The 24579-nt window shown below is 40.2% G+C and overlaps 1 protein-coding gene across 8 annotated transcripts in view; it reads right to left on the bottom strand.

Annotated features, from left to right (window-relative positions):
* Nucleotides 1-1037: 1037 nt before the first annotated feature.
* The window catches only part of LOC120538390 (band 4.1-like protein 1), a 329511-nt gene continuing 305969 nt past the window's right edge, over nucleotides 1038-24579 (bottom strand). For all 8 annotated transcript variants that reach the window (XM_039767891.1, XM_039767892.1, XM_039767890.1 and 5 more), the window contains 4 exons: nucleotides 23274-23369; nucleotides 17656-17736; nucleotides 12605-12721; nucleotides 1038-5419 (listed from right to left, as the gene is read on the bottom strand). In XM_039767891.1, coding sequence (XP_039623825.1) covers nucleotides 5414-5419; nucleotides 12605-12721; nucleotides 17656-17736; nucleotides 23274-23369 — 300 coding nt within the window. In that variant the 3' untranslated portion in view covers nucleotides 1038-5413. The remainder of the gene's footprint in view (nucleotides 5420-12604; nucleotides 12722-17655; nucleotides 17737-23273; nucleotides 23370-24579) is intronic.

A 24579-nucleotide genomic window follows, 5' to 3' on the forward strand; every position in this document is an offset into this window, starting at 1 on the left:
AATATGGGAGGTTCCTAAAACCCCCGTGAATAGAATTGAGTTGGTATTTTCCTGTCATCTCTTAACAGTTTTTGAGTAAACAATGTTCTTTAGTAAGTGTTTTGCCTTACCTTGTGTAAGGTATAGAGGCATACGGTTTTTTAACCGTGTCCTTGAAAGAAGTCTTTTTATGCTCGCGTTCGTGCTTATGCACGGCACTGAGCTTGGCGCATATCTAAGTGCCAACAGCCTAAGGGACTTTTGAGTGTAAAGTAACTCGTAAATTAAAAGATCTAAGTTTTGAACCGTATGTTTAAAGCATACAGAAGAAGAAATAAATAACCTTTAAGTACAGAAGTAACCAAAGCTTCATAAGAAAAACTAAGTTTATAGAAGATATATTTTTCCCTTTTTTTGCCTTTATTCTTTGTGTGTAACTATTTTTCTTTTTATTCTTGTATGGATTATTTGCCTTTAACTTTCACTAAATATTTTTAAAACGAACTTTTGGACTGAGAGATTTCTTTGACACGCGTCTTACCCGTGCCTGACTTCACCTTACGCAAAGCGGCTACAGGTGCAATACAGTAAACTCTTTATATAGCAATTTAAATTTAAAGTATTTGAAATGACTTAATTATAATTATCATTATTTAAAAATGGTAATTTTAATTTAATCAGACAAATAAAATACTTCTAATAAAATGTAATATTCATGAGATTTCTTTCATTTAAATGTAGGATTTTGTCATTTATTTATATGTAAATTTTCAAAAACCTGAACTCCTAAGTACAGTGTTGCAAGTTGAAATGACTTAAATGAATGCTAAAAATACAATTTATTTAAATAGTAGTGAAATATACACAGATTAAAATTTCTCATGCTATGTATTAATGTATGTGTATGTATTTGGCTTCTTTTTTCTTACATATTTTCTATTATAATTGTGTACTGTCCCTTTAAATGTGTACTGCGTTCACATGTTCTATTCAGAGCTACTAGATTGTGACTTTTCACCTTCCCAGTTTTGGGGACATTTAAAAGAAAATTAATCATATTAAATGGGTATCACTTTGCTACAAACACAGCTTGACCAAAAAAGTGCCATTTTTGGCAGGCCTTGTTCATATTTTTTATTTTATATAATCGACTAAGGTGAAGAGCCAGCTCTGAGAATTTTTGTAGCTTTGTTTTCTCTGAATTGTCGGACTTGTTGCTCTGAGTTTTTAGTGAAGCCACATGAAATTTCCAAGTTGGAAACTCCGATTTACTGTATATCTGATAGCAAGCATTTTGTTTATGGTGCCCCGAAAGGTGGGACCACCTTAATGTAACCACTTCTGGGCCCTCTGTCCATAAATTGGCTGAGAAGGCTTAGGAGTGGGACTCATTCGCTTCCACTGGAGTTTGTACCATTTAGATGTATTGGTTTTGAATATTTCTTGTCTGTTTTCTTAGATTCTTTGTTTGCCCTGTTGTGAGAAATTATGCAAAATGACACCTTTTATTGGCTAACTAGAAAGATTACAGTATGCAAGCTTTCGAGGCAACTCAGGCCCCTTCTTCAGGCAAGATTTGTTTGCCCTGTTAATACAAACCAAGGGTTTACGGTTATCCTTTCTCTTGTGGAGCTTTTTGTGTATTTCTGAGTTATTTATAGTTATTTTTGTCGGCATGGGGGTCGTTGGGCTGCATGATGTGAGACACTATATTGGAAAATACTGCCGCAATGCAAACCCTGACCTCAATCTATCCAAAATCACTATCTCAGGAATCTTTGCCTTGCTCTTCTAGAAATAAAGAAGGAACCAATTTTGCTCAGGGAAAAATTTTTGAAAATCTAGCCGTCAGGATTCTAGATTACTGCATTGTGAACTCATCTTGTAGTACTATTAAAATTTTGAAATGATTTTTGGCATTCCAAATTCTCACAATTTCTTTTTTTGGTTGGTCATATCACAGAAAGAAACAAACGCAAGGTAGGAATGATGCCGGTCCATCGTAGGGTGAATACACCCACAAACACTAGGGCCAATGTAGCATCATCAATCCACCTAAACTGTATGTCCTGTGATCCTTCTCTGGATATGTGGATTTAGAAAATGGATGGATTATTCATGTATATACTAAGCTGGTCAGTGAGCAGTTGCTATTGTACCAGATCAGTAGGAATGAAGGCTGAGATTATACATATTTTTATGTTCAGTGACTCATAATATTTCATGGAGATATGCTGAGCATCAACACAATGTCACATTACGTGACTTTTTCTGTTGTAGCTTTAATTGCCATAATTTTGACGAGTCTGAAACAGCAAGTCATGCTCTTCTCTGATATTGGTCTTGTAAAGTGGCATCTCCAACAACTTACTTCAACTAGTGTGCAACTCCCCTGGTTTGACTTTGTCTTTAGTCATAGAGGGAGAATCTCTATGTGCATATGAGCTGACAACCCATAAAAGCTCATCCAGAAGTATATAAACCAGCAACTAGGAATTGGGAACATGGGTGCTTTGGACCTCGCAAACAGAAGCAAAGCTTCTCTGTCTAATGTCTCATATTCTACATACCAGAATGGAAAAAATGGAAACTTAAGGGCAGAGATTGCAGGTGAACTCACCATAGCTGTTAACCCTTCGTACAGCACCGGCTCTGTCAGGCACCACACTATTGGCTATTAGGGACTGTGCTAGAAAGTCATCACGCAGTCGGTAAATGTGTCATGGCCAGTGACTTCCATTTGTGTAAACTGACAACGTCTGGTGACATTTAACAGACAATTAACAGAATGCTTTTTGTGTTACCCAAATGGGCAATGTGGGTAAAGTGGAACGGCAGAGATTACCAATGCTGGCAGTGACTGCATCTCAACACGGTACTGAACTCATAACTGACATGAACTACAGACTCCAGCGTTATCAGACAGAACTTAAAAATTAAACGAGACCAAAAACAGTCTTAATTGATCAGCAGGTCAAAACATTGGGTTTCACTTTCATCTTTCCCGTCATTTTATTCCAGTGGTTTAAAGCTGGCCTTTCCCTTCCAAACCAGAGTACACCACAGAGATTCTGTTTGAAACACTTGGAGGCAGTATCTGGTGCCTTGCTGGCAAGCAGGTGGAATGCCATAGTTATGGGAGTTCTACACAAATCGATAAGACAATACTGCTAATGGGTTATTGCTAAAGTTTCCTCTGATCTGAGGTTGTGGCTGTCCATTATGGAGTGTGTGCATGAACATATATATATATATACGGTAACCCATTTGACAGGATAAACAGGCTGTGTTATTATTGGCTTGATAGTAACACCTGTGACTACATATATCTGTTAAAAAGCGTAAAGTCGAGATAGTCCAGGGAGTGTGGCTATTCTCTGCAAACAGCTCCCCGTGTCTGGAATGAAGATTCTGGTGTCCCATTCAAAGTTTGGCTCAAGACAAACCCTTTCTCTCATGCTGCCAATTTCCTTTCCCCTTCTTCTTGCCCTCCTGATGTACCGTTGATTTAATTTCTAAATTCTGCACTTCTACTGCTATACCCTAAGATATGAATTTCACTTTGTTGCGTTAAAAGCTTTGTAAATAGCTATGTGACAGTGCTCACTTTGAAAAGTTTTGATAAGTGATGGCTGACTGATTGCAGCATTACAAGTGGAGCACTCGGAACATATGGGTGGACTGTAAGGCATAAGCGACCTTTAGTAGGTGGCTACTTAAATAAAGCAAATAATCAGAAATATAAATTAGACAAAAATAAAATCAGACATGAGAAATGTAAAAAAACGGATCATGTGAAAAACGGTGCGAAAAATACAGCATCCTTTTCAAAAAATATTGTTTGGAAACTGTTTTGGGATTTTTTCGAAAGACATTTGTTACGACATTTTCGTTCCTCATGCTTCATCTCTCGGGTCCTGATCAGATTATGCACTCAGTTTTTCTGGAAGAGAAAGTCACAGCCTTACATTCATCATTTCCATAAATACACAGGCAAATTCAAACGATATAACTTAAAAAAAAAAGAAAATCTCACTTTTTGATAAATTGTATATATTAGAAACATTTTGCTTCAAATTAATTTAACAAGACTATGCAATTAATTAATTCATTGATATAAAGGGGTGGGAAATGGGTTCAGGAACCAGGGAATGGAAATCCAGACGATTGGAACCAAGCCCAGTTTTTAAATCTTATTCCTGAAACTCCCTTTGAGTTTCCTGCTCTGGGACCTGCTATAGACGAGACCAGACCCCCATATTTGATTTGGTAATTATTTTATGCAGAACAGACCAGGACTTGTTGGAGAGGGGAAATAACTTGCAGTGTTCGATCTTAACAGCCGACGAGCTGACTTGTCTATTTAGTTCGTTTGTCACGAAGCAGCCGTCTTCTCACACTTTACCAGCCTTCTGAACATGCGTCTCAGATAGAAGAAGGTCGTTTTCATTGAGACCCGTGCATTGATGTGGAAGTTGAAGGAATGCTGCTGTCAGTGGCTACAGGATAGAATTTGCCAACAGTTCCGCTGGAAACCTTTGTATTCTATGCAGTTTTTTGGATACAGATTAGGCTGATAGAACTAGATGGTGAATTCGTTTTTTCATGCTTTTCTTTTCCCCCAATGCAAGAGGTTCACACCATCCCTTGCTGCTGCTGATGATGATGATGACGATGATGCTGTTAGTCACCCCGTTTCTCCAGCTTGCACAGGTTTATAAACTCCATCCTGAGCTTGCCTTCCCTGATTGTAGCTACCAAAGGAAGACAAGATGGCAAAGTAGATCTGATGGCTTTTTTTATAGATCGCTTACTAGGAAATTTCTCCAACTTCATTACATCCCATTTGAAAAGGCAGCAGGGTCGTTCACTCTCATTGAGTGTCAAAACCCAAATTAAGCTGAAGAAAAGAGTGATATACGATTCCCACACCTCGAAAGCAGTTGGCACCTGGCCAGCATCTTTGCCAAGGACAGCGGTTATAAACCATACCATCAGTACTCAAGGCTGCTTTTTAGACAATGCATAGCAGCTCAGTCTTTTCAGCATTTGTGTGAAACAGCACATGCAAATCCATTGAAGCTGTGAAGAAGGGCTGGCCACTCGGGAGCTCCTGTACATAAAAGTGAAGGCTTCCACAGGGCTGATGCAGGTGAGATCAGGCAAAGTAGCAAGAGTGGTGCTTGGATAGAGTTGTGTTTTATTCATTAGGTGTTTTTTCTTTTTTGTTCACTTGTATATTTATTGTCGTCTTCTTGCATAGCAGTCAGGTTGTTCTGTGTAGTTTCTATCTTTTTTTCCTTGCCGCCAGGTTGTTGTGATGTCACGAAGCAGCCGTGGGGTCTTGAAGGCAGAGGTGGGCTATAGCAGGCAAGAAATCCCTCTGGTCCCTTTCCCGTGAGAAGCCCTGGTCCCCAGACCACATCGCCAGAGATCAAGACTGCATTTAGAAAACATGTGTTAGTAAACGTCAAATATTTTAGATATTTGTCCATCAGTCTGCCTACTGTATCGTTTATAAGTGACATTTTTCACAAGAAAGATATAATCCTACAAGAACTTCTGATTAAAAGAACTAGAAAGTAATATGTAACAAAGGATTTAAAAAACCACCTAGTCTTATGCTGCTTTTCATTTGAAGTCAGAAGTCGGAATTTCCAAGATCCTAGTTGAAATTTTCAACTGCAAGCCAGATCTGCCAACTCGGAAAATCAGACATGATCTGTCACATCTGAGTCAATCCAGAATGGCACCATACACTGTGAGCTTAAGCTTTATAAGGTTTGTTAGCACATTCTTCCATGAGAACCCTGAATACAATGAGGACTGATTGAGGTCATTTATGTTAGGTAGAATGCCTAGAGGGGTCTGGGTGGTCTCATGGCCTCGGAACCCCCTGCAGATTTTATTTTTTTCTCCAGCTGTCTGGAGTTTTATTTTGTTTTTTCTGTCCTCCCTGGCCATCGGACCTTACATTTATTCTATGTTAATTAGTGTTCCCTAAATTTAATTCTTATTTATTTTGTCTGTTTTCTTTTTCTTCATCATGTAAAGCACTTTGAGCTACATTGTTTGTATAAAGATGCGCTATAGAAATAAATTTGTCTATTTGTGTCTCATTAAATCAGTCATACACACAGTACTGTCCAACGTCTACCTGTAGACATGGTGCTACAGTGTTCAGATACGCAGAATACCACGTAACACGTTCTTATCAAGTGGAATTTATTCAGAAGGAGCAAGCACAACAAGTGTTTTCCTGGACACATCCATATTGATTTTCTGAATGTTTTACTGGAATGCAGTCAACTCGGGTGTGACGTCATTCACAGCTCTGACATCCGACTTCCGAGGTAAAAGGAACAAAACATTAGGCTTGTGCCAAGCAGGAATAGTTTTGCTTTTGTGGTGAAAAGGACAGTAGTTTAGAAATGCTTGCCTGCATAATGAGTAAGGGAATGTACCCAGTAGAGTATTGTCCAATTTTTTTGCCACCATCTCTCAATGTTAGTTAGCATATGCAAGTAAGAATTTCACTGTATTATGCACATACGATAATATTGACCTGATGAGCCTATATATTGTGATTCATATTTTTCTTTTCTGTAACGCTTATCCTGCATATTTATTCATTTTCTAACTCTATTAAAGTTTTTTTTTACATTAATTCACTACTCACAATGCCATCAATCAGTGGGTATAAAGTTTAGCCTGTTAGCCATCCAGATTGTCCGAGTTTGTGGATACAGACTAAAATCTTAGTCTGTGTGTACCTATATATTGTGATTCATATTTGTTTTCTTTTTTGGGTAACACTTATCCTGCATATTTATTTGGTTTTTTTCTAAATGTGTAAAAAATAGTTTATGCATTAATTCTTATTCTTTTGAATTCTTCCTATTTTTACAGAGGTTAAAATATATTTGCGTCTTTTCACAATGCCATCGGTCAGACGGTATAAAGTTCACCCTATTAGACATCCAGATTGTCCGTGTTTGTGGATACAGACTAAAATCTTAGTATGTGTGTACATATACAGTATATTGTGATTCATATTTGTTTTCTTTTTTTGTAACAATTACCCTGCATATTTATTCCTTTATATAACTCTATTAAAGTTTTTTTTTTTACATTAATTCACTTGGATTCTTCCATTTTTATGGAGGTTAAAATATTTTTGTATCTACTCACAATGCCATCAATCAATGGGTATAAAGTTCAGCCTTTTAGACATCCAGATTGTCCGAGTTTGTGGATACAACCTAAAAACTTAGTACTGTATGTGTGTACCTATATATTGTGATTCATACTTGGTTTTCTTTTTTGGGGTAACACTTCTCCTGCATATTTTTTTTTTCTAACTCTGTAGAAAAAATTGTATGCATTAATTCTTTTGAATTCTTCAATTTTTATCGAGGTTAAAATATATTTGCGTCTTCTCACAAAGCCATTGGTCAGTCGGTATAAAGTTTAGCCTGTTAGACATTCAGATTGTCTGATTGTCCATGTTTAGCCTTTTAGACATCCAGATTGTCCGAGTTTGTGGATACAACCTAAAAACTTAGTACTGTATGTGTGTACCTATATATTGTGATTCATACTTGTTTTCTTTTTTTGGGTAACACTTCTCCTGCATATTTTTTTTTTCTAACTCTGTAGAAAAAATTGTATGCATTAATTCTTTTGAATTCTTCAATTTTTATCGAGGTTAAAATATATTTGCGTCTTCTCACAAAGCCATTGGTCAGTCGGTATAAAGTTTAGCCTGTTAGACATTCAGATTGTCTGATTGTCCATGTTTAGCCTTTTAGACATCCAGATTGTCCGAGTTTGTGGATACAACCTAAAAACTTAGTACTGTATGTGTGTACCTATATATTGTGATTCATACTTGTTTTCTTTTTTTGGGTAACACTTCTCCTGCATATTTTTTTTTTCTAACTCTGTAGAAAAAATTGTATGCATTAATTCTTTTGAATTCTTCAATTTTTATCGAGGTTAAAATATATTTGCGTCTTCTCACAAAGCCATTGGTCAGTCGGTATAAAGTTTAGCCTGTTAGACATTCAGATTGTCTGATTGTCCATGTTTAGCCTGTTAGACATCCAGATTGTCTGAGTTTGTGGATACAGACTAAAATCTTAATATGTGTGTACCTACTGTGGTGAATGGCCGGCATTTCAGTCTGGTCGGGACATCACTACAGAGAAGAAAATAGACTTTTCAAGACACTACTTCCCCTGGAATGCTAGATGGCAGCTCCCCTGGATGGAAATGGCTCCTCGGGTTCCCGCAGGGCAGCATGGGACATGGAGTCAGTATCCTCAGCCCTGTTGGGTACCGTGGGTACTGCAAGGGGGAGCTCACCAAGATCCAGGGGGATATTACGAGGACATCAAGCCAGAAGTACTTCGGGGTCACGAGGACGGAAGCCCGCAGTACTTCTGGGACAATTGATAAAAGAAGATGTGTTGGTGACCCAGAGAAAAAATACTTCCGGGACAGAGACTTTAAAAGGACTCTGGGAAACCCCAGCAGATCGAGCTGGAGTTGGGAGGGTGTGTGATGGAGCTGCTGGGAGTGGAGGATTGGATTATTGTTGTTATTATTATTGTTTATAATTGAGAATTGTGGGAAGTGCGGTGCTTTGGGCACTTTATTCAAAAGAATTATTAAATATTATTCTTGTGCTTTTACAAGTGTGTCTGGGACGTCTGTCTGGTGGGTTCAATATGGCAACAGTGACCCCTAGTGTCCACACTATATATTGTGATTCATATTTGTTTTCTTTTGTTGTAACACTTATCCAAAATATTCATTTCCTTTTATAACTCTATTAAAGTTTTTTTGGCATTAATTCTTTTGAATTCTTCCATTTTTCTGAAAGTTAAATAATACAGTATTTGCGGTCTTCTCACAACGTCATCGGTCAGTCGATATAAAGTCCAGCCTGTAACACATCCAGATTGTCCGAGTTTGTGGATACAGACTAAAATCTTAGTACATGTGTTTATTGTTTTGCTCTATAGCTATCAGTTGTGAATTTTACTCTATAACTATCAGTTGTGAATTTTACCTAGGAGTCAGAATTTCATTTTAGTTTTGACGCTAAGCTTGACCGATTTTTAGGGTTACAACTTTTTTTTGGTTTTATCACTTCCGTCTTTCTAATGATCCCTCATCTCTTAGTCCTTGTGGTATCCTAATTCCACCTCAAGTGTAACACTATACATCATTATTACTGAAGAAAAGTATTTGGCTTTATTTGTGCACTGTATTGCAATACAGAAGCAGTGCATTTTATCGGTATGTGTGTACCAAATACGTTGTTCCTAAATTAATATAAAGGGCACATTGCTAACTTTATCACTGCTCCAGAGATTCTACTAAAAATGCTCTTTCCTCAGTTGAGAGTTTAGGTTAGTTTTAATGATCACAGTCACATAAAGAAGAAAGAGCTTGATAAGGAACATACGGATATACATGTACTGTACTAGTTTTGCAGAATGGCTGGCATTACTTGTTTTTCATGTGATAATAGATAGTTAATAAAGTATCTATCTATCTATCTATCTATCTATCAATCACATGAAAAGCAAGTAATGCCAGCCATTCTGCAAACTAATATTGTCTCTTCACTCTATCTGATGGGAGTGCTTTAAGGAAGATTTCTAATTAATTCGAGACATGCACTTTGCAGGATGGGCTGTTTAAAGTTTTACCAAATCCAAAATCAAAAATATCTGTAATTCCAGGTTGCCTAGCAATATACATAGCTATGAAAATGTGCTATATAAATAAATGTTGTTGCTGCTGTTGGGCAAGTAATAAGCGCACACCAATCAGGGAGCAATCAGAGTCTGCATTTTCAAAGCTCTCCATTTTCACCCATCCACAGTGCAATGCTGAGAATACAGTGTATATGGTATTCTTTTCAGAAGTCTCTGTTTTAAGTAGTAAAAATGCTTTGATAGTGTGGAGGATAGATGAAAATAGAGACTAGTGGCTGCATTTTTAAATAAAAATGTAGTAGTATGGATGTAGCCTAATTTAAATTTTATTTAACTAGTCAAAAATTACTGGTAACTCTAGTTCTAATTAGCAGCTCAGTTATGTGTATTGTGACACTAGAGGGCACTGTCGCTCCTCTAACCCGACAGACAGACGCTCAGGACACCAGGTAAAAGTACTAAGAAGTATTTTAATTATTTTGCCTTTTATAAATATGCCCCTAAGCACCACAGCCACCATAGAACAGGCAAGTAAATACAAAAATAATCTCACACAATTCTCTCTCTATCTCCTCCACACCTCCCAGCAAGCACTGTCTACTACCTCCCGACTCTGGCTCCTCGAATGGAGTGAGGTGGCCCCTTTTATAGTTCACCTGAATGTGCTTCAGGTGCTCCCTGATGATCTTCCCGAAGCACTTCCTGGTGTGGCGGAAGTGCTGCCAAAAGAGAATCCAGGCACACCCGGAGTGCTTCTGGGTGCCCGTGCAGCACATCCGCCACATCAAGGCTCCGGGATTGTCCAACTGCCCCCTGCAGGTGGCCATGTTCCCCAACAGGATTGAGCTTCCAAGCTCCAGTCCCATGGCCCTGATGCAAACCAGGGGGCCTGCCCTCTTGTGTCCTGGTCCTTCCACTCTCCAGGTATCCCAGTGGGGCAAAGGTCCCCAGTCGCCTGCCACAGTATATACACTATGTACTGTAGATTGCTAAGTACACTGATGGTTCATCTAATTATCAATTTAACAAACTGAAAATGCAATTACACATAAAACTAGTTTGAATTATGAATCAAAATATAATTATGGTAAATCTAATTCAAGGCTCCATAGTAATCAGGGTGTTCAATTTATAGGTTTATAGAGTCCTTATCGTCATATGTACAGAGTACAGTGCAATTCTTACTTGAGTCTGCTAGTGGACACACAGTTCCTAAATTGTTTATTTTGTTAGGTACTTTATACAGTAGATGTCTTTAATTTACATTTTGAATAGTCAATATTACAGTGGGAGCAATCTCTAGCTGTTATATTTTATAGAATCTCAAATTCAGTTACATGATTGAGGGGGTAAGGGAAACACGAGGAGGAAGCATATTCGCCAGCTCCCGTTTTCCTCAGGGTTTTTGATTGCAAAATCCGCATTTGGCCTTGGATAACTCTGCGTATCTTGTGTATGTGTTTGGCTTCCTCCATTTTGTTATTTTTATTTTTGTGCTCTCTCTGTGATTTCTTTCTTGCCTGCCTGTCCTGGATGTCCTGGTTTACCCAGTCTGCCGAGTGTAATGGCACATCACTGCACTCTGTGCTCTCCCCACTTAGTTCTCATGTCACAGGGACTGCTTTTAGGGTGTAGCACTGAATGAACTCCCGTCCTCAAGGCACAGCTGGAGGCAGAAAGGATGACAAACTAAGTAGCTGGATCTTCTCATTGTGCATTTTTTCAAACAAAAACAAAAAGAAAAAATACCATACCATATCATTTCTAAAGTCTGAGCTGAGTCACTGGAGGCAGAGGCCTATTCCCAGCAAGCAAGGCGGGAGCAACCCCAGGACAGGGCACCACTCTATTACTGGATGAACACACACATCACACACACACACACGGGCCAATTTAGCATTGCCAATCCACCTAATATCCTAAATAATTTGGAGATGGACAGCCATAGCCACTACATTTTTTATAATTGGAAATTTTCTCATTATTTTCACATTATTGCAACTGTAACACAGAGAATAAAATGAAAGCAGTCAGTCAGTCAGTCATTATCCAACCTGCTATATCCTAACACAGGGTCATGGGAGTCTGCTGGAGACAATCCCAGCCTGCACAGGGCGGCACGGTGGCGCAATGGTAGCGCTGCTGCCTCGCAGTTAGGAGACCCGGGTTCGCTTCCCAGGTCCTCCCTGCGTGGAGTTTGCATGTTCTCCCCATGTCTGTGTGGATTTCCTCCCACAATCCAAAGACATGCAGGTTAGGTGGATTGGCGATTCTAAATTGGCCCTAGTGTGTGCGGGTGTGTTTGTGTGTGTCCTGCGGTGGGTTGGCACCCTGCCCAGGATTGGTTCCTGCCTTGTGCCCTGTGTTGGCTGGGATTGGCTCCAGCAGACCCCCGTGACCCTGTAGGGCGACAGCCCACTGCAGAAAATAAGGTAGTACATCTCGATATTCATTTCCTTTCCATTGTGTGCCTAATGCTACAAGACAAATTCAGATCCATTCCCATTTGTGTTTTGTCTGCTTGTTATTAGATTAAAAAGGGCAATCAGTTCTGAAGAATTGTTACTGAGCTGAGAGTGCCCTTGAAGACCCAGCTGTTTATTTGGATGAATCAGTATGTAATCATTTTTATGGACAGAAATATTCGGCACTGCTGTAACCACCCTGCTGTCTGAAGTTCCAGTGTTTTCCATAATTTGATAAGCAGTCATAATTAACACCAAGGGTATTTGCACTGTCAGTGATTATAATAAGTAGGATAACAAGATTCATTTTAATTATGATCACACTGTTTTCATAAATCATTATCCTCTATTGAAAAGTATTCAAAGAACTGTTAATGTAAACTGACACATTGAACATTTCTTTCATTTCTTTTAACAGTTGTCATTTACCTGAGATTTCCTGGGTTTCTCATGTGGAGTGCATTCTGTTTCCCTGACAACCACTGCCTTGGTAACAAGCATGTCTGGGTGCTGCTGCTTGGCTTCCTGAATTGCCATAGCTAGGGCCTGCAAGAGAGACCAGGAAAACTCTGAGAAAACTCGGAGAAAACTGTGAGAACAGGATACCAGTGGCACCGTAACAAGTCATTTAAAGCTGGGCACACAGTTGGTCTTATTTTTGCAAATATTCTAAGAATGGCTCGTATACTATTATACTAAAGAATGGCTATTATACTAAAGCAAGTACCTTGCAGTGTTGTGATAGGTTTTGTTTGTAATCAGTGGGAAATTGTGTGGAGACTGTCATGGGTATCAATATTCATGTTTGTTCTTTCTTTTTCTCATTTTTCTTAGTTAATTTATTATAATTATTCGTTTTTACAATTTTTGTCGGTAATGTCACTGGGACACCATTTTGGACCATTACCAGGAGCGGTTGTCAGTGTGATATATTAACATACACTCACCTAAAGGATTATTAGGACCACCATACTAATACGGTGTTTGACCCCCTTTCACCTTCAGAACTGCCTTAATTCTACGTGGCATTGATTCAACAAGGTGCTGAAAGCATTCTTTAGAAATGTTGGCCCATATTGATAGGATAGCATCTTGCAGTTGATGGAGATTTGTGGGATGCACATCCAGGGCACGAAGCTCCCGTTCCACCACATCCCAAAGATGCTCTATTGGGTTGAGATCTGGTGACTGTGGGGGCCATTTTAGTACAGTGAACTCATTGTCATGTTCAAGAAACCAGTTTGAAATGATTCGAGCTTTGTGACATGGTGCATTATCCTGCTGGAAGTAGCCATCAGAGGATGGGTGCATGGTGGTCATGAAGGGATGGACATGGTCAGAAACAATGCTCAGGTAGCCCGTGGCATTTAAACGATGCCCAATTGGCACTAAGGGGCCTAACGTGTGCCAAGAAAACATCCCCCACACCATTACACCACCCCCACCAGCCTGCACAGTGGTAACAAGGCATGATGGATCCATGTTCTCATTCTGTTTACGCCAAATTCTGACTCTACCATTAGAATGTCTCAACAGAAATCGAGACTCATCAGACCAGGCAACATTTTTCCAGTCTTCAACTGTCCAATTTTGGTGAGCTCGTGCAAATTTTAGCCTCTTTTTCCTATTTGTAGTGGAGATGAGTGGTACCCGGTGGGGTCTTCTGCTGTTGTAGCCCATCCGCCTCAAGGTTGTGCGTGTTGTGGCTTCACAAATGCTTTGCTGCATACCTCGGTTGTAACGAGTGGTTATTTCAGTCAAAGTTGCTCTTCTATCAGCTTGAATCAGTCGGCCCATTCTCCTCTGACCTCTAGCATCAACAAGGCATTTTCGCCCACAGGACTGCCGCATACTGGATGTTTTTCCCTTTTCACACCATTCTTTGTAAACCCTAGAAATGGTTGTGCGTGAAAATCCCAGTAACTGAGCAGATTGTGAAATACTCAGACCGGCCCGTCTGGCACCAACAACCATGCCACGCTCCAAATTGCTTAAATCACCTTTCTTTCCCATTCTGACATTCAGTTTGGAGTTCAGGAGATTGTCCTGACCAGGACCACACCCCTAAATGCATTGAAGCAACTGCCATGTGATTGGTTGATTAGATAATTGCATTAATGAGGAATTGAACAGGTGTTCCTAATAATCCTTTAGGTGAGTGTATGTTTATATATTTATTGTTGTTTTAATATTTCTACTTCCATTCTGCACAATTTTCTTATTCTCATCAATTTTTGTTTATTATTCATTGTACAGAGTCTTTAAGTTTACTTATGTTCCTTGTAGTTTGTGGGTGGAACCCCAGGAGGTGGGGCCACTCTGACATCACCACTCCTGACTTGTCCATCAGGCTATTTAAGTCAGCTGAGAATGCCAGCATGGCCCACAGGTTAGGAAATGATAGCTTGCTGTTTGTAATTTTTTGCCAGTTATTTAGTTTTCTCAAAAGTTTTAATAAAAATTCTATTCATACTTACGCTATTTATGTGAGGACTATTTTCAGACAGGTGTACAGTGCATTGAATTTTATGATGTTTCCTGATCTGTACTAGAAATGTACAGCATTTTATGATATTACATGGTCATTTTATTTTGGTATTGTATTTAGGTTGACTTTATGTTTATTAAGAGAGCCTAATTTCCCCCTGGGGACAAATTAAAATCTGTCTATCTATCATATAGTGTTTTTCATATCTATCTATCTATCTATCTATCTATCTATCTATCTATCTATCTATCTATCTATCTATCTATCTATCTATCTATCTATCTATCTATCTGTCTGTCTGTCTGTCTGTCTGCTTGCTTTACTAATCCAATACTTTATCAAATTACACTATTTTTTTTCCAAGATCAAAAGTATTCAGTTTAATATGCCCTGCCTGTGTTAGAAGCTTTTAATAATGGACTGAAACTTCTGTATTATTCCTACTATGGTTTAGTTTTTCATGGTTGTTATATTAATTAAGTTAAAAGTGTCAAGCTGATGTCTAATTACTACACAATATCTTTTCATGCAAATGCTGAAGTTATTTTTTCTGTTCCAGATTACATCTGCCGGTTCTGAGAGTTTGAAAGGCGTTCCACTCAGGCTTGCAACACTAAGGGCTTCTTAGAACTATTCTAGGAAGAACTGAAGAGGTGGCAGCAGAAGGCTCAGCGTCATTTCATTTTCTATTCAGTCTGGTTTAACAAATTAAAAGAAATGGACTCATAGATTGGCACTCATTCTTTATTATTATCTATCTATCTATCAATTGTGGACTTATTTTGATGTTTAAGGTCAATGGAGAGTGCATCAGAGAGGTGAAGAAGAGAGTACAGACAGGGTGGGCTGGGTGGAGAAGTGGCAGGAGTGATTTATGATAGAAGAGTATCTGTAAGCGTGAAAGGGAAAGTCTATAAAACGGTAGCGAGAGCAGCTATGTTGTGTGGTTTGGAAACAGTGGCAGAGTTGGAAGTAGTGGAGTTGAAGATGCTATGATTTTCGCTCGGAGCAACAAGGGCAGACAGGATTAGGAGTGAGAATATTAGAGGGACAACACAGGTACAATGGTTCAGTGACTAAGTGAGAGAAGGTAGATTGAGATGGTCTGGGCATGTACAGAGGATAAATGAGGGGTACATTGGGAAAACAATGTTGAGGATGGAACCACCAGGCCAAGAGGAAAAGAGAAAGGCCAAAGAGGAGGATTATGGATATGGTGAGGGAGGACACAAAGGCAGCAGTGTTACAGAAAGTGATGTAAAAGACAGGGATAGATCCACTGTGGCGTCCTTTAAATGGGAGCAACAGAAAGAAGAAAAAAGGTAATTTTCCTGTTGCATCATCTACCTTCTGATGAGCTACAGCTGGCAGAGAGCCACCCTTATGTGTAGATTACCTTGACAAAACCTTGGAATCCACATACCTCTTGATCATGGCAGGCCTTCCAGGCCCAAAAGAGAGCCCAAATCATGATTCTTCTTCCATCTTACTTCACCGTTGGGATGATATTTCCATGTTGGTATTCTGTGCTCTTGTATATGTGCAGCTGCATATTCTTTCCGAACAATTATGTCTGTCTCTCTGTATGTCTGACTATCTATCATACACTTCTTTCAATATTTAAGAGCAATAGAGATTGTGGCAGAGAGATGGAGAAGAGTGGCAGTAGTGATTTGTGATAGAAGAGCATTTGCAGGAATGAAAGGGAAGGTCTATAAAATGGTAGTGAGACCCACTATGTTGTATGACATGGAGACGGTGGCATTGACACAAAGACAGGAGGCAGATCTAGAAGTGGTGGAATTGAAGATGCTATGATTTTTGTTTGAAGTAACAAGGGTAGACAGGATTAGGAATGTGTATATTAGAGGGACAACACCAGTACGACAGTTTGAGATTGAAAATTAGATGCAGAAATAACCCATAGAGTGCAGTGTGGATGGAACAATTGGAAGAAAATATCAGGAGTAACATGTGATTGAAGAATAAAGGTGAAGGTCAAAGGTGATAAGGCCAGCAATGGAGCTGAAACATGGACAATAAAAAGGAGTGCAGAAGAAGTAGTTAGATGTGACAGAAATGAGGATGTTCAGATGGATGTGAGGAGTTACAAAGGAGAAAAAAATAGGAAATGAGGCAATCAAAAGTACAGCAAAAATACAGGAAAGTAGACTGAAGTGGAATGGACATGTGGTGAGGAAAGCCAATGAATATGTGGGCAAAAGAGTGATGGGATTGGAAGTGCAGGGGACGAGAATTTGAGGAGGAAGGAATAGATGAGGTTGGATAAAGTAAAAGGAGATTTCAAGGAAAAGGGTCTGACTGGGGTGGAGGTGCAGGACTGAATTCCATGGATAGAAGAGGGAAAAGATGACGAGGAACAAGAAGTTAGAAAATGTCAGATAGGTAATTACAAAATGTAAATGCTTGCTTTTTGATCATCATGTACCGTTTTCAGGCATAATTGTTTAGCCATAAATGAGAAAATGTAGATTTAATGGAAAGGGACCAAAAGATTACGATTTCTTATTGTAATTTTTTATTGGTCTCCTTGAGTCCCGTTAATTAAATAGCCTTTCTGAGTATAGGTTTTGGGGGTTGCAGAACCCAATTTTGACATCAGTCTGGTTATTTATTTTTATATCTTCCCTAGGATGCCCAAATACTTGTTCGGATGGTTGAACAGAAACAGGCATTGTCTCCATTGAAGACACGGTCACACTTTGATCCAGCATTTTGAGCACACTGCTGTCAAGCTACTCTAACACACAGAAAACTATAAATTGGTCACCAGCAAACATGCTCTTGATTTCTCCTGTCATCCTGATTAATCGAAATTTGAGTTTTAGTCACTTTTAAAAATGACCATGTCTTGACGCCGTCTGGTTGTTTGACAGAGTCCGGAATTTCTGGTGTTGGAGATGTGGGTGTTGCACTAGCTCATATTGCATGTTCACGTCACTTGCTTTCGCTCCTGCCAAAGCAGTCTTACCTGTTCTTGATCGACATCATCATCTCCAGTGATTATGATTCTCTTCTCAATCCGGGTCTCTGAGAAGCCACCCTTCACTGTCTGCAAGGTATCAAATAAAAGTCTAAAGTCAATACACCAATTGAAAATGAGAGCAGAACTTCTAAAACTTTGCTTGTGTTTCACGTTTATTCTTTCATTAGCACATTTGTCTTTTCACAGTTTACCCCCCAGATAAACTGAGCGTGGAGTAAAATTACCATACAGGGAAACAAGAATTCTAGGCAGCTCAGAGGATGTTCTTCTTCCTTCTGTCAGATGTCTAGGATGAACAATGGATGCGCCTGAAGGACAACCCACCAATGTCAGAACAGAACAGCAGAGAGGCAGACCACCCCTTCTGGTCAAGTGACCCCCAATACCACATACAATCGGGAGGGAACCACAGCACAGGAACTAATGATTTCCTATACAATGTAGGACCTGGGGCACTAGTGGTTCCTGGCCACATCTTTGTGTTGCATTCCCACCACACAAGAACTGTAGCCTGTATACAAAATATGTGATGTGCAAAATATGAGTGATGCAGTGCAAAGTGAGACGCATTCAGGAGATCACAGGGTGACCCTCACACCTTATTGTTTTGAAGTGATTATAACTTCACCGGGGAGGCTATTGAGTGATGTGGTGTGAAGTGCAGCACTCCATGTTCACTGACAACTCCCCAAAGCTCAAACTACTAACAGGTAGGTAAGCTGCCGGCAGTGCTTGTGGTCAACCAATCAGCACAATTCATCACCATAAGCCCCACCCAGGATAGTTCCTGCTTGAACAAAAGGAACATAACTTGGAGGAGGAGCTAAAAAAAGTTCCAGGATCTACAAAATTGGCCCGAGTTCCTGCGGTAGGAATACTACAAATATCCCTGAGTTTCTAAAAACTTCCCGGCTCCTGAAAAAAATTTCTAGCAGTGTCATAGTCAATTGTGAACTCTGGGATCTTCTATAGACAGGTATGTGTGTAATTGTGGGAAATCAGTCGAATTCCAAACAATGTGAAATCCAAACAAGGTGTAGAAAATTTGTAAAAATTCCTCAAATCCTGTTTTCATTCTGGTGTATAGAGTGCTGCTAGATAAGGGAAAAAAGAATTTAAATGATTTTAGCATACGGCTACAGCATAACATAATGGGAAAAAAGTGAAGTAGTCTGAATATTCTCTAAAGGCCCTCTAACAACATAAATTTCATAAAAAGGGCAAGCATGCCTATAATAAATAGCAGCCAATTGGCATTTACGTCAAAATCCTTGTGTCAACATTCATGAGAGGATGGCAGACATATTTGTAGTTACGCCAATTAAAAAGAAAACGAATAAGTACAGTCATTTACTAAACATTTTGACAAGTGCAGGGTATTCAGTATAACATTGCTTGTCAATCTGGAGCTTGCTCTTCCAAAATATCACAAATTAAGATTTGAAGGTCCCCAAAGTACTACAATATAACATGGCTTGGCGACGTATTCCACGTGCCTGTTTTTTTTTCTTAGAGAACCTCTTTTTCTGGATGAAGTTCTTCTACGATGTCTACAAAAATTAAAATAAACATGTGGAAGTTGCAAGGGTGCATCTCTCAAGTATATTACTACAATAAACTTCTCTCTTTGAAGAAAAGAGTGAGGACAGAGGTTAGGAGCAGGTGGTGATACAGTGCACTGCCGCACCCACCACATGACAAACCACCTCAGGACCCCAGATTAGGGCCCGAGTGCAGCCATGTGATGGGTGACACCTCAGCACCACACGAGTTTAGATGGGGTGGAACAGTGGGAGGTTTTATTATGGTGGCTGGAGTGTCAATTCTGCCACCAACCTCCAGGTTTTTCCCTGCTGGCCTACATGCAGGGCTGGATGGAGATTAATGTCATACCCAGGAAGGAGCGATTGCAGGTTAAGAGCCCAATGAAGGAAAGTCACTTTGGGCATTTATGGCATTTGAACCGGCAACCTTCCGATTGCCAGTGCAGATCCCTACCTCAGAGCCACCACTCCACCATTTGAAGAAAAAGTTTCCCAACATTTTTGGGTGAAATTCACCCCATATCAGTTTCCATCTGCATGTCATCATTCTTGCTAAAATTAATTTTATTCAGTTGAATAATTCCGTAGAAGATGCAGCTGCAGGAACTTTTTTTTTTTCGTGGCAGGACACCAAGGATGAAGCTGCTGCTCTCCAAAATTAAAATTGCTCCTTACCACCTTGACTCTACACTGCAATATTTGGAAAATGTTTTGTGGACTGATATACTGAAAGCTACACGACGTGTGTGTTTGAGGCCACTGCATACTGTCTATATTTGTCCGTGTACTTCTAAGTAAATCTGGAGGATTCTGCCAGGTTGCAATGTGAGAGAAATCATCACGGTGACAAAACATCGTCCGTTTTTGCTGTGTTGTGAGTTGAGGGAAGAAAGATATTAAAGATAAAAATTCTTTGCATTCTGATGCTGTTACGAAGGTGAAAACAAAAAAAAAAAATAGACGACAACAGCGACACAGAAGATGCTATGTGAGACTTGAATGTCGATACGATGGGGAGTATGTGAAGCTTGTATTGCCTATGCGAGGAATGGATGAAGACAAGCACCATGAAGACATTCGCATGTTAGCATTTAAGTCTGATGATTTGTTCCATCTCATGAACTATTCATCAAACATTGAAGCCCGCACATCGATCCTATTGGAGCTTCACTGTGGCTTGCTGTCACATGTTGATATTAAACAACGATGCTGATGTCACGTACCAAAACTTGAACACACACCCCACTCATGTTTTTGCTGGTGCTGCAACTTGCGCATGTGTTGCATTAATTTCTGACGATGTGCTCAGAAGACGCATGGCAACCATGGTGCGTATACGTAAGCATTCTGAGCGTTAGGTATAAACCAGCCATAAGACTGAACTGTTCAGGAAGACTGTGCAGCAACACATATGGCATAAAAAGGGCACTGCCTAACAATATGAAAACATCATCCCAGCGGAGGGAGTGTCATGATTCGGGGCTGCCTTGTTGCCTTGGGGCAGAACAGCTTGCCATCATCGAGGTGCAAATGACTTGCCAAGTTTTTCAAATTTTGCAGTGGTCGCACTTGCTGCCTTGCAGTAAGGAGGTTGTGGGTTCGCTTCCTTCCTAGAGAACACCAAATAGTGAGAAAAGCGCCGTACAAATATGAGTGTCACACCTGTGCGCATGGGAGGCAGCTAAAGGACTTGAAGGAAGGTAATTCCAAACCAGACCAGGGGTTGGCAAGGTGCACTGATTATTTCTCTTTTTCCACTGAAGAACCGTTATGGGAAATTCTGCCTGGCCTCTACAACGTCACCTCCGGTCAGGAGCCCCATGAAGTCACGTCCGGTCCAGAAGACACCCCTTCTGGTCACAAACCCGATGACGTCACTTTCTCTGCCGCACTTTAAAAACCCACCATCTCAAAATCACCAGTTAGTTCTGTTTTGGACTCGAACCGGTACACATCTGTACCAAAAATTCATCCATTTTGCAGCCAGGAGAAATCATATGGTGGCTGCCCCAATTATTTTTTGTGGCTTTTGTCTCATCTTTAACATGAGTTATTATTAATTAATGTGTCCTACAGAATAATGTCAAGGTGGCTGAAGCTTAGGAGGACAATAACCCTTGTCACAGATGGCCAGGATCCTTACCTGGCCGGGACATCTCTTCGCTGGAAGGATCAGGGGAGCAAGCCTGGTCAGAGCATTACCTCCCCTGGAAAGCTAGATGGCAGCCCCCATGGGTTGCAGCAGTGTCTCGGACTCCCACAGGGCTTTATGGGAGATAGAGTTGTCTACAGCCTTGTTGGGATCCGGAGGTGCCATCAGTGGGCACTGCAGCTGTTTCTGAGCCTGAGTGGACGGTTCTTCCACCACACCCGGAAGTGCTGCTGGAAGTGGGGCGACGGGCACCTAAAGCACTTCCGGGTACCTTATATTAGGGGCCAGCGGGCAGTACTCGTTCAGCCAGAGTTGGGTGGAATATGGATGAAGCTTGCCGAGGAGGAGAAAAGACAGAACGAGAAGGAAAAGAGGAATATCATGCTTGTGCTTGTGCATGTTGTATCTTGTGGGAACGGGGAAGGCATTTCCCGCGAGGAAAAAGAAATAAAAGCACTCGTGTTTTGTAAGTGTGCCTCCTGTGTCTGTCTGTGTTGGGTTAGGTGGCTGGCATGCCCCCTAGTGGTTCTGTCACACCCTAAACATCAAAATGAATTTACTACAGGATGGCTTCCAAAAAAAAGGACTCCACCTTTTGGAGTAGCTCAATTATAGCCCAGATCTTAACCCAATGTAGATGCTGTGGAATGACCTCAGGAGAGCCATTCACACCAGACATTCCAGCGATAATGTTGAACGGAAGCAGTTGCCAAACACTTGCGTGTGGAAGGCAGCTAAAGGGTCTAAATGAGAGTAATTCCATGGCAGACCAAGGGGTGGTGGAGTGCACTGATCTTTTTTCTCATTTTCCTGCAGACCATTTATGAGAAATTCCGCCTGGCCCTGATGATCTCACTTCCGGTTCTGGCCCTTTTGATGATATCACATCCATGCCTGAGCCTATGGAAGAGGACCCTTCCGCTTCTATCCTCATTTACTTCACTTCCTTTTATTGCCTTTAAAGCCGCCATATTTGACTAATCTAGACAGTTCTGTTTTGGACTCCATTCTGAGCACATTAGTGCTAGCAAGTTACCCATTTGCAGCCAGGGCAAATTACACGGGTGGCTGCCCAAAACCTTTTTATGACTCTTGTGTCTGCTTTTTGTGACACAGTTCTGTAATGAAGAATGGTCCAAAATGCCCCTGAATGGTGTATAGATCTGATTCATGGCTACTGGAAGAACTTGTTTGCTGCCAAAGGACGTTCAACCAGTTATTAAATCCCAGAGTTCACTTACTTTTTCCACAGCACACTGTAACTGTTCCATAAAGACAAGGAAGATTACAATTGTCTGTGAGATATTAGCATAAGCACATTGTATTTGCCTATGTTTGTGGCTTAAATGAAGATCAGATCACCTTTTATGATCAGTTAATTCAAAGGGTTCATCCATCCATCCATTATCCAACCCACTATATCCTAACTACAGGATCCGGGGTCTGCTGGAGCCAATCCCAGCCAACACAGGGCACAACGCAGGAAAAAAACCCCAGGCAGGGTGCCAGTCCACCGCAGGGCACACACACACACACACACCAAAAACACAGTAGGGACAATTTAAGTTCACCAATCCACCTAACCTGCATGTCTTTGGACTGTGGGAGGAAACCCACACAGACACGGAGAGAACATGCAAACTCCACGCAGGGAGGACCCAGGAAGCGATCCCAGGTCTCCTAACTGCGAGGCAGAAGCACTACCACTACGCCCTGTGCCACCCTTCAAAGGGTTCACATATTTTTTATTGCTATATGACATACCACATGAAGAAATACAAAACAAGTATTATTTCACAGAATTACCCTCCCAACCTAATACCTATAAGCTCTTTTACAGGAAACTGAGCCAGTAATAACATATTGCTTAAAAATCTGCTTCCATGCAAATCATAAAAGACAGTTACCTTGGTAACATGTGTAGTGGTTGCTGAGGTAACAGTTTCTGTGGTTACCGTCTGTAAGAAAACCCCAGTCTCCTTCCCTAGGGGAGTAATCTTCACCTAAAATCAATTTTGAAAAAAGTAATTAAAAATGGCACTTCACATTATATATAATGAGCAAATCTGGGAACAAAGCATTCAGGTGTGTGTATGTTGTAAATAAGGTTGTTTTGTTTGTTTTGTTTGGTGTTTAACAGCCATCTGTCTTTTACACTTACAGCCTGCATGGTACTCTGTTATTTATTATTTATTTATTCTGTCATCCCATAATGTTGAATTGACTCAAACAGATTAAAAATTGGATGCATGCATAATTTAAATAATAGAATTATCATAATGGCTATAAAACAGGGTTGGCATGGCAGTGGAGTAGTTGGCACTGATCCAGAGTCCAGGGTTCAGTCCCTAACGGTGTGAAATTTGCTTGCTCAATCACGTTTGTGTGGGTTTCCTCCCCAATCTGAAGGATGTGAATGTTAGGTGACCCTGTGACCAATAAAGTACAGCAGCGATTCCATTTTCTGTGCCAGCTGCACATTCTGAACATTCACCTCTTGGTCAAGGGGCAGCACGTCTACACATCAGGTTCCTTAGCGTTTACAGTGGAAAGAAAAAGAATGCAAGCCCTTTGGAAATAACTTTATGTATACGTTTGAACTAAAATATGGTCTCATACATTCATCTTATTTACAATAATGAACAAACACAATCTAATTTAACTAAGAATGCACATATTATTACATTGTTGTGGTATATACTGAACACATCATTGAAACATTTGCAGTGGAGGTTGGATAAAACTCTGTGAACCCCAAAGCTGATGATTTCAACAAAAACTAACCAGAGCCAGAAATTAGCAAACCTGGAGTGCAACCAATGAAACGAGGGGGGTGTGGCTTAGGGATACTTTGCCCTATAAAAGAGACTGAAACATTTTGCGTTTGCTACTTACAGTACAACAAGCATCTGCTGATGTAAAGAATGCCTTGCCAACAAAGCAATCTGAGAAGTTCTACAATCAAACATGGTTGATTTGTATAAAACTTGAAGGGGTTAGTCACTTCAAAGAGTTTAGATATTCATCAGTCCACAGTTAGACCCATCGTGTGTAAAAGGAGATGATTTAGCACTGTGGCTGCTCTCTTTAGAAGTGGGTACTCAGCCAAGACAATTTGAAAGGCACAAGGCAGAATGATCAATGAGGTTACAAATAATCCCAAGGTAACAGCTAAAGTCATGAAGGAATCATTGCGTTCATGAGCCTGCCATA

Source organism: Polypterus senegalus, chromosome 10, assembly GCF_016835505.1.
Source record: "Polypterus senegalus isolate Bchr_013 chromosome 10, ASM1683550v1, whole genome shotgun sequence".
Taxonomy (NCBI): domain Eukaryota; kingdom Metazoa; phylum Chordata; class Cladistia; order Polypteriformes; family Polypteridae; genus Polypterus; species Polypterus senegalus.